Here is a 9,029-nt window from a genome sequence, read left to right on the forward strand (position 1 = left end):
ATAGAGAGTCAATCTAGAAAGCTCCAGCGGATTGATGTTTTTCATCCATCTTATTTAGCCTTGCAATATCCATTGTTGTTTTCGTATGGGGAGGATGGATTTTGTTTAGGTATTGAAACATCAGATTCTATCTCTGCTAGGCCTACAAAGAAAAACAAAACAATCACTTTGTGACAATTCTTTGCTTTTCGACTACAAAAAAGGACGGGTGAATCTCCGTTAATTTTGAGATCAAAGAGATTATTCCAACAGTTTCTGGTAGATGCCTACACAATGGTGGAATCAGAGAGGTTAAAATTCTTTAGGTGTAAACAACCACAGTTGAGGGTTGATAAATACAAATGTCTACATGAAAATCTTATAATCGGGGATGTAGATGCTGCAAGGCTTAGCAAAAGAATCATTCTTCCCAGTACTTTTACCAGTGGACCTAGGTATATGATGAATAATTGTAAAGATGCATTTGCAATTTGCAGATATGCAGGATATCCTAGCTATTTTATCACCATGACCTGTAACCCTGAATGGGATGAGATAAAAAAAGAAGTGACTTCCATTGGATTGAAGGCAGAAGACCGTCCTAATATATTGTGTCGAGTTTTCAAGATCAAGCTTGATGGTTTGATTGATGACCTAAAAGAGGAAAAAATCTTTGGAAAAATTTTGGGATGTAAGTCTGTGTTTATGCAACGCTTTATTAAAATCTTATGTTGTAATGCTTTGCTCATTTGTCTTTTTCAATTTTCAGACGTTTGCACTGTAGGGTTTCAAAAGAGAGGGCTTCCGCATGCACATATCCTTTTATTCATGAGTAACGAGTTCAAGCCATAAACACCAGATGACATAGACAAACATATAACAGCTGAGATTCCTGATGAAAATGAAAGGCCAAATCTACATGGAGCTATTCAAAATTACATGGTACATGGTCCATGTGGTCCGTACAACAAGAATTCACCTTGCATGAAGAATGGATCATGTTCAAAGTTCTATCCTAAAGAGTTTAGACAGCGAACACTCATTGATGAGGCCAGATTTCCCAAATAAAGGTATACTGATAACGGTCAAACAGTGAAGAAAAGGGAATGTGTACTAGACAATAAGTTCATTGTTCCGTATAATCCAGAATTGTTGCTCAAGTTTGGGTGCCACATAAAGGTGGAATATACATGTCAAACAAGTTCTATTAAGTATCTGTTTAAGTATGTACACAAGGGTAATGACTGCGTAACAGTTACTCTATACAATGCTGGTGATCTGTCAGAAGCCACACAAGTTGTTGACGAAATTAGGAATTACTACAATTGTAGGTACATTTCGGCATGTGAGGCAGTCTGGCGTCTATTTGGATACGAAATCCAAGAGAAAGAACCATTTGTGATTAGACTTCCATTCCATTTGGAGGATGAGCAACCTTTGGTTTCTGGTGAAACTTCTAATGTGAATGATATCGTCGAAAGAGCAATATCTCATAAGTCCATGTTTTTGGGATGGATGGCGGCGAACATGTCATATCCCTATGCTCGAAGTCTGACTTATCTTGAGTTTCCAACCAAGTTTGTTTGGAAGGACGATTCTTCAAAGTGGTTTCCTCGAAAGAAAAGCTTTGCAATTGGAAGGTTGACTCATGTACCTGCAGGTAATGACAAGTTTATATTCAATTTTGATCTTACTTATTTAATGATTTAAATTTAAAATCTTAATAGCCTGTACCCCACGTCCATTTTATTCGATTTATCTACACTAAAAAATAAATATTTAAATAACTTTCAACAGTTATAATCTGTAGATTATACAATTTTTTATTTTCTATATTTTTTAGGAAACTTATTCTTATGCGGATGTGTAGCTACATAATAATTAAAATAGCGTAGCTTAATCCATTTAACAACTTAAAAGTGGGATTTTAACCAAGTTTTTTGCAGCAAATACTGAAGAATATTACCAACGACTTCTCTTGAATACTCAAAGAGGATGTATGAGTTTTCGAGATATAAGAACAGTAGGAGGAACAATTTATACTATGTATAGAGATGCATGCTTCGTCCTTGAACTCTTGTAAGATGACAAAGAATTTATTGATGCAATTAAGGAAGCAATCTCATGGGCCTCAGGATCATATGTTAGGAGGTTATTTGTCATTCTATTAACATCCAACAATATCTCAAGACCAGAACATGTCTGGGATAGATGTTGGCATGAACTCTCAGATGATATTTTGTATCGACAGAGAGCCGTGATGAACATGAGGGGTGAGTTTTTATTAATTACAGTGATAAAAGTTTTTTCTTATTGATCATTTTTAGTTTAATTGAATTTTTTTAGTATTGTATAATATGCAGAGTTAACAATGTCAGATGATGAGATTAAGCAGTTGTGCTTAATGGATATAGACAATATCTTACATTCCTATAGTAAAACCTTGAAAGACTATCCTCCTATGCCTTTAGCAACTGAAGTTGATAGTTCTTTGTTAACCGAAAGTGTTATTAGGGAAGATCTAAACTTTAACATGGATGATTTAAAGAAAAATGCCTCAGACATGTTAGCCATCGCAACACCTGAGCAGAGATATGCATTCGATAAAATTGTTACAGCTGTGTATTATGATGAAGAGGGTTTTTCTTTGTGTATGGTCATGGGGATACTGGAAAAATATTTCTCTGGAACCCTATGTCTGCTGAGATTCGCTCAAGGGGTGATATAGTGTTAAATGTTACTTCGAGTGGTATTGCATCTTTACTTCTTCCCAATGGAAGAACGACACACTCAAGGTTCAAAATACTGCTGAATATAACTGAGGATTCTGTATGTAACATCAAACCTGGTTCCCCTCAAGCAATGTTGCCGTTGAAAGCCAAACTTATAATTTGGGATGAGGCTCCAATCGTTAGTAGGTACTGCTATGAAGCGCTGATAAATGCTTGGGTCATATCATGAGGTGTTCTCCAACATATAGCAAAGATTTTCCCTTTGGAGGAAAAGTGATTGTACTAGGTGGAGACTTTAGACAAATTCTTCCTGTCATTCCACGAGGATCGAGACAAGACATCGTTCATTCAACTGTGAATTCGTGTTACCTTTGAAATTTTTGTCAGGTTCTCAAACTAACAAAAAATATGAGACTCTCTGTAGGGACGACTGCTTCAGATCAAGATGAGACAGAGCAATTTGGTGAGTGGTTATTGAAAGTTGGTGATGGTCTAATAGGTGACAATATGGATGGTGAATCTGAGATATGTCTTCCAGGAGATATTGTTATTCCTTCTTCGGACTAGGCATTTGATGAGTTGGTTCATTTTTCTTATCCAAATATTTTGGAAAACATGTCTTCAAAGGATTTTTTTCAAAGCAAGAACTATACTGGCTCCCACACTAGACATCGTTGAAGAGGTCAACAACCATCTGATGGCTATCATTCCTGGAGGGGAAAAATTATATCTTAGTTCGGATTCCATTTGTATGGATGAAGGGAATATGGAGAGTCAACTAGATATCTATAGTCCTGAATTACTGAATAGCATAAATTGCTCTGGTTTGCCTCCACATAAATTAATACTCAAGGTTGGTGTTCCGGTGATGTTACTGAGGAATATTGACAAATCCAGTGGTCTTTGTAATGGTACAAGGCTACAAGTTAGGAAGCTTGGAAATCATGTCATAAAATATGAAGTCTTAACGGGTAACAATGTTGGTCATATTGCTTTGATTCCAAGAATGAATATGTTACCAACAAATGAAACCGTCGCAGTTAGATTCCAATGAAGACAGTTTCCCATAATAGTATCGTTTGCCATGACAATTAATAAGTCTCAGGGACAAACTTTATCTCATGTTGGATTGTATTTGTCCAAACCAGTTTTTACACATGGCCAACTATATATGGCACTTTCAAGAGTTAAGAGTAAGAGAGGTTTAAAAGTTTTACTTATGGATCACGTAAGAATGTCTGCAAATTCAACCATCAATGTTGTTTATAGAGAAGTCTTTGAAAAAATAGTATTCTAATGTAAATATTTTAATTTTATTTTAAATTCTGTATCAGTGTATAATTATTTTACTTTAAAAATATAAAATAATTATTACTCACTTTTTTTAAGTTAAACTTTGATTTTGATAAAAATTTTATAAATTTCTTAAAATAATAATTATTTTGTACTTTTGTTTTAAATATCGAAGCATATAATTTTTTTTACTTTTATAAATTTTTTCGTGCTGAGCACGGGGTCATACACTAGTTAAATATTAAAAATAAAATCAGCCGTCCATATTAATGGGCATCCACCTTGACCATTTTGATATCACAACAACATTAACAATACTATCCGCCCTTGATGTGAATCTCTCTGTTTTGTCGACATGCTAGGTAAGCAATAGGATTCTTTCACCCTTTTGGTTGAGAAAAGATATTGCCAAGATATAGTACGTATAGGAAAAATACTTTTGTAGACAATGATTGATGTTTTTGTTAGGAATTCTACTAGAAAACTAAGAGGGATATAATCAACAACAAACTAATAAATATATTTAAATTACATTCTATATTAATTAATTGTCATTAATTATTAATTATATAAATTATATTTTTTAAAAATATATAATTAATGATTATTAATTATTTCTTTTTACTCTAATTCATTTTTTATCATTTATTATGCAAATCTTAATTTCTCTTTAAAAAAAATATCGAAACTAAAAAAACACCAAAATATAAGATAAAGAATCATCCAAATTCTAAAAAAAAAACATAAAAAAATATAGAAAAAATAATCATCCAAAACTAATAAAAAGAATCATCCAAAATTTAGGAAAAAGAAACAAAAAAATTAGTTAAAAGAATCATTCAAAACCAAATAGGAGAGGAGAAGAAGAAGAAGAGTCGTATGGTGACCTTGGACGGTGTTGTGTGTACGGTGGGAGACTCATGGTGGCGCATTGCAAAGAGGAAGCCACGGAGGCCGGACATGGTGAGTGGAGGAGTCGCCATGGATCGGAGTAGTTGATCGCGCATTGTGAATGGAGGACCGGCGATGGCTGCCTCACAACGGGACGGTGGGCGACGGCGTCGACAAAAGAAGAACGGTGATGACGGAACGTGTGGAAGAGGCCGCGCAGCGTGCAAAAGATGCGACGGTGGTCGGTGGATGGCGACGTCAAAAATTCGTGGAGACGACGGGTTTGAGGAGGGAGAGATTTGACTATTTCCAAATGAATGAAAATGGATTAGTTTTTATTGTGTATTATAAATGTGATTAGAATAAATGAAAAAATAATTTTTTTTGAATTTTGAATTTTAATTTTTAAATTTTTATTTATTTATAAAATTTAAATTATAATAGATTTGGCTTATGTTAGTTTGTAGGAGAGTTGTTTCCTATACTTTTCTTTTTGTTAGAAGCTATATGTGCATGCGCTCTGCTCATGGTTTTTATTTATAGTAGTTTGTTTAAGTGCTTCTTTTTGGGCTTTTTTACCTATATACGCAGGGAAAAATCATTTATTCCCAAAATACACATTCATAGAAAGAGTTTTCAAATTGCACAGCTCCATTTCAATTGAGGCACCCACGAAATGGTTTAACCCACCATTTCCATCCTGCTCCACGAGAAATGGGGAGAAGCGGACCTGTGCATGTCAGAGACTGTATATCAAGCTAGGCAACCATGAAATAGAGCACCTCAGATGAGACACCCACGAAGTAGTCCAATCCGTCCCTGACACCTGCGAAATGCAGACCTCCGAGGAGCCAGCCACGAAATGGCCCAACAAGTGACTGACTTCGTTCTTTTTCTTCTTCACAATTTGCTATATACAAGATGGCAAAAAATTTTCATCATTAAATAAGAGTGCTCAATGAGACAAGTTATGAAATATAGAAAAAGGATAAATAAGAAAGGTTAATTACCAACATAGTTCTAAGTTCTAAGTTCTAACATAGGAGAAAATATTCTTAGTGAATCTTTGCATAACTTTAGTGGGTGTACAGTTTATTCATACTTTTTTTTTACATATTCTAACTGATTTAGGGTATGTTTGTGAAACACATTGGAGAGGATAAAAGTGCATTAAGTGCTTTGTGTTCTTTGATGTTTGGCAACTTTTCTTGAACGCGGTTAAGTGCTTTGAACGCTGTTTTTTTATGTTTGGCAACTTTTCTTTTCTGAAGGCTAAAGTGATTTTGCATCCTAAAAGCTCGTTCATTAAAAGCAATAAATTGTAGCTTCTGCGTTTACTTAATGTACGTTTAGATTTGTTGCTAGTTATTATTGTTTTTTTTCATAATTTTTTTTAAATAAAAAATATTGAGAATATTAAAACAATTATTCTAATTTTTGTGCATTATTTATTATTTTAATTTTTATAATATGTATTATTGTTCCTATTAAAAATGATAAATTAAATAAAAAATTAATTATAAATAATAATAAAAATATAACAAATAAAAAATTAGAACCTAAAATAATAATAAAAATAAGATTATTAAGAGTACTTAAAAAAAGTACTAAAATATGTTATTTTATATATTATTTTTAATTTAATAAATAAATATTAATTTTAATATAAAAAATTAAAAAATTATCAATTTTATATGTTATTTTTAATTTTATAAATAAATATTAATTTTTATTATAATAATAAAAAATTATAATATACTAAAATAGAGTACTATAAAAAAATACTATATAAAAAATCCTAAAAAAAATATAAAAAAGATTAAATATACTTAAAAAATAATATTATAATTTAATATTATATTTTTTTAGTAATTAATTAATTATTTATCTAGGACTGATTTTAACTAATATTATCTAAACAATATTTATTTTATCAAAATTAATTTTGGTAAAAATTGCCAAACATAAATCATGTTGGCACAAACTCACTTCTACCCAAAATCAATTCTACAAAATCACTTTTATTCAAACTCCAGTTTGACCAACATGAATCTAAACACACACTTGTCTGTCCATTTCGCGTCTGTCGTCCTTGATTTGGTCTGTCCATTTCGTTACTGCCACCCATAAAATGGGATCTCCATTTCGTGTCTGCTGTACCTGACATAGTGCTCCCATTTCGTGAGCACTTAGTCTGAAATGGTGTTGAAATTCATTTCTTGGCCACTATGTATGAAATGGAGCTGCGCATTTTGAGGACAGTTTTCATTTATGAGTGGGAATAAATAAATTTTTCGTGTGTATATAGGTAAAAAAGTCCTTCCTTTCACTTTTTATTTTTAATATGGAGAAATGTGTTGGGTGATACAGCATTGTGGAGAATAGGGGTGCTTTTCCTGCATGTGGTGTTAGTAGGCTAAATCGGACCGAGGGATTTAGAACAAGAAACTCGGACGATCCGATTAGAGGAGATCTACAAAAAAATATTTTTTTAATAAAATTCGGACAATCCGTTTTGATTTAAAAAAAAAAAACTAAAAACGGAGGGTCCGTTTTCTTTTAAAGAAAAAATAAAAAAAAAACAAAAATTCAAAACACAGGTCCGTTTTCAGTAAAAAGAAAAAAAAACAAAAAATGTAAACGGAGGATCCGATTCATTTTAAATAAAAACAAAAGCAAAAACTAATCGGACGGTTCAATTTGTGGTCATCGAATTTTTTAATAAAGAACTCGGACGGTCCGATTTCTCCCTGTCCCACACCTGTGTCTAACACCTGTGTAAATCATAACCAAGCACAACTCACACACTCCTCCAATATAAAAAAAAATTAGCCCCTTCCTTTTGTGTGAAAGCTTTTGGAAATTAACATGAGCGCCAATAATCCTATGACTAGTCATAAGGGCTTGGATTTATCTAACCAAAAAAAAAAGGAAATTGGATTTAAAAGTTATTTAAACGTATCATGAAATTATTTATTCTAAAAATTTAAGATGATAGGATGAGACACCATAAATAATTATATTTTTAATATTTCTTCTTAAACAAGAGTTTCTTTTGTATTTGTATTATTTTTATACGAATTTTTTTTTATTTGTCTTATACTATTTTTTTTATTTTTAGAATTAATCAAGAATTAAACATAGAGTTTTGATATCATATCGTAAAACCACTCATTCCAAAAACTTAAGTTAAAAGGAAAAATCAATATAAATGCATATCTCTAACAAAATGTATATAAAAAATTGAGAAAAATTACAATATTTAAATGTGTGATATGTGTGTTATGAATAAAAAAAGGTTCTAAAAATCAATTCGAACTGAATCGGTCAAATTAGAAATTAATGAAATTGCGGTTTGATTTGCATAAGAAACTATAAAAAATGTTTTAGAATTGGTAAAATCGGCAGAAACCAATCAGCAAACCGAACCGAAACCTAGTTGATAGTTTAGATTAAAAGTTAGGATAAAAAAAATTAAAATTAAAAAATTTAACAATAATTAAAAAATTTAAAATTAATTTTTTTTTATGAGAACATCAAAAATAAGCTTGTGATATTGATATTAAGTGTCAAGTTTAGACGGTAACACATGTAAGTTTCATTGATTGTGGAGTAACTCTGAGTTTTCGTTTTTCTTTTTTGACAAGTGAGAATGTGAGATTAATGATATTGATTCGTGATGAAGTGTTTATATATGGGTAACACCAGAAAAAAATAATACAAAAAAAAAGTGTTCATGTATGAGATATATTTGAGCTAGTTAAAAGAATTTAGGTGGTAGACTAAAGTGGAAGGGATACTTTTTCTAGAATTTAAACTTTAGTAACAGTCATTATTTAGAATAAAAGAGAGAAGAGATAGTCAAAAAATAATATTTGTTTTAGCTGGACAATATAATTTTTTATTGTACAAGATATAATAGACACAAAAATATAGATGATGATTAAAAGAGGAGAAAAATAAAGATCAAACTTTTAAGTTTAAAAAATAATTAAAAAGAATAAATAATAAATTTAACTATATTTTTTAACATGTTAATTTTTTCTAATATTGCGTACATATAAGTTGATGTAGTTTATGTTAAATAAAATGAGAATATTTTGCTTTTTATTTTACTTATTATGAATGTATTTA

The 9,029-nt window shown here is 31.3% G+C and overlaps 2 protein-coding genes across 2 annotated transcripts; both read left to right on the plus strand.

Moving 5' to 3' along the window:
• Positions 1-273: 273 nt before the first annotated feature.
• LOC140178767 (uncharacterized) lies at positions 274-3,278 on the plus strand. The gene is made up of 6 exons (XM_072216015.1): positions 274-434; positions 477-670; positions 839-986; positions 1,050-1,639; positions 2,343-2,698; positions 3,099-3,278. The coding sequence occupies exons 1-6, from the start codon at positions 274-276 to the stop codon at positions 3,276-3,278; spliced, it is 1,629 nt and encodes a 542-aa protein (XP_072072116.1).
• A 130-nt stretch (positions 3,279-3,408) lies between these two features.
• LOC140178768 (uncharacterized) lies at positions 3,409-3,765 on the plus strand. Its single transcript, XM_072216016.1, has one exon. The coding sequence runs from the start codon at positions 3,409-3,411 to the stop codon at positions 3,763-3,765; it is 357 nt and encodes a 118-aa protein (XP_072072117.1).
• The last annotated feature ends 5,264 nt before the right edge of the window (positions 3,766-9,029 follow it).

This window comes from Arachis hypogaea, chromosome 14 (assembly GCF_003086295.3).
Source record: "Arachis hypogaea cultivar Tifrunner chromosome 14, arahy.Tifrunner.gnm2.J5K5, whole genome shotgun sequence".
In the NCBI taxonomy this organism is placed as follows: domain Eukaryota; kingdom Viridiplantae; phylum Streptophyta; class Magnoliopsida; order Fabales; family Fabaceae; genus Arachis; species Arachis hypogaea.

Bases quoted from the DNA above. Each gene is read 5' to 3' on its own strand.
- LOC140178767 (XM_072216015.1), top strand. From the start codon at position 274: ATGGTGGAATCAGAGAGGTTAAAATTCTTTAGGTGTAAACAACCACAG. The intron at 435-476 runs GTATATGATGAA...TGCAATTTGCAG, and splicing joins ACTTTTACCAGTGGACCTAG to ATATGCAGGATATCCTAGCT. The intron at 2,699-3,098 runs GTGATATAGTGT...AATTTTTGTCAG, and splicing joins TGCTGAGATTCGCTCAAGGG to GTTCTCAAACTAACAAAAAA.
- LOC140178768 (XM_072216016.1), top strand. From the start codon at position 3,409: ATGGCTATCATTCCTGGAGGGGAAAAATTATATCTTAGTTCGGATTCC.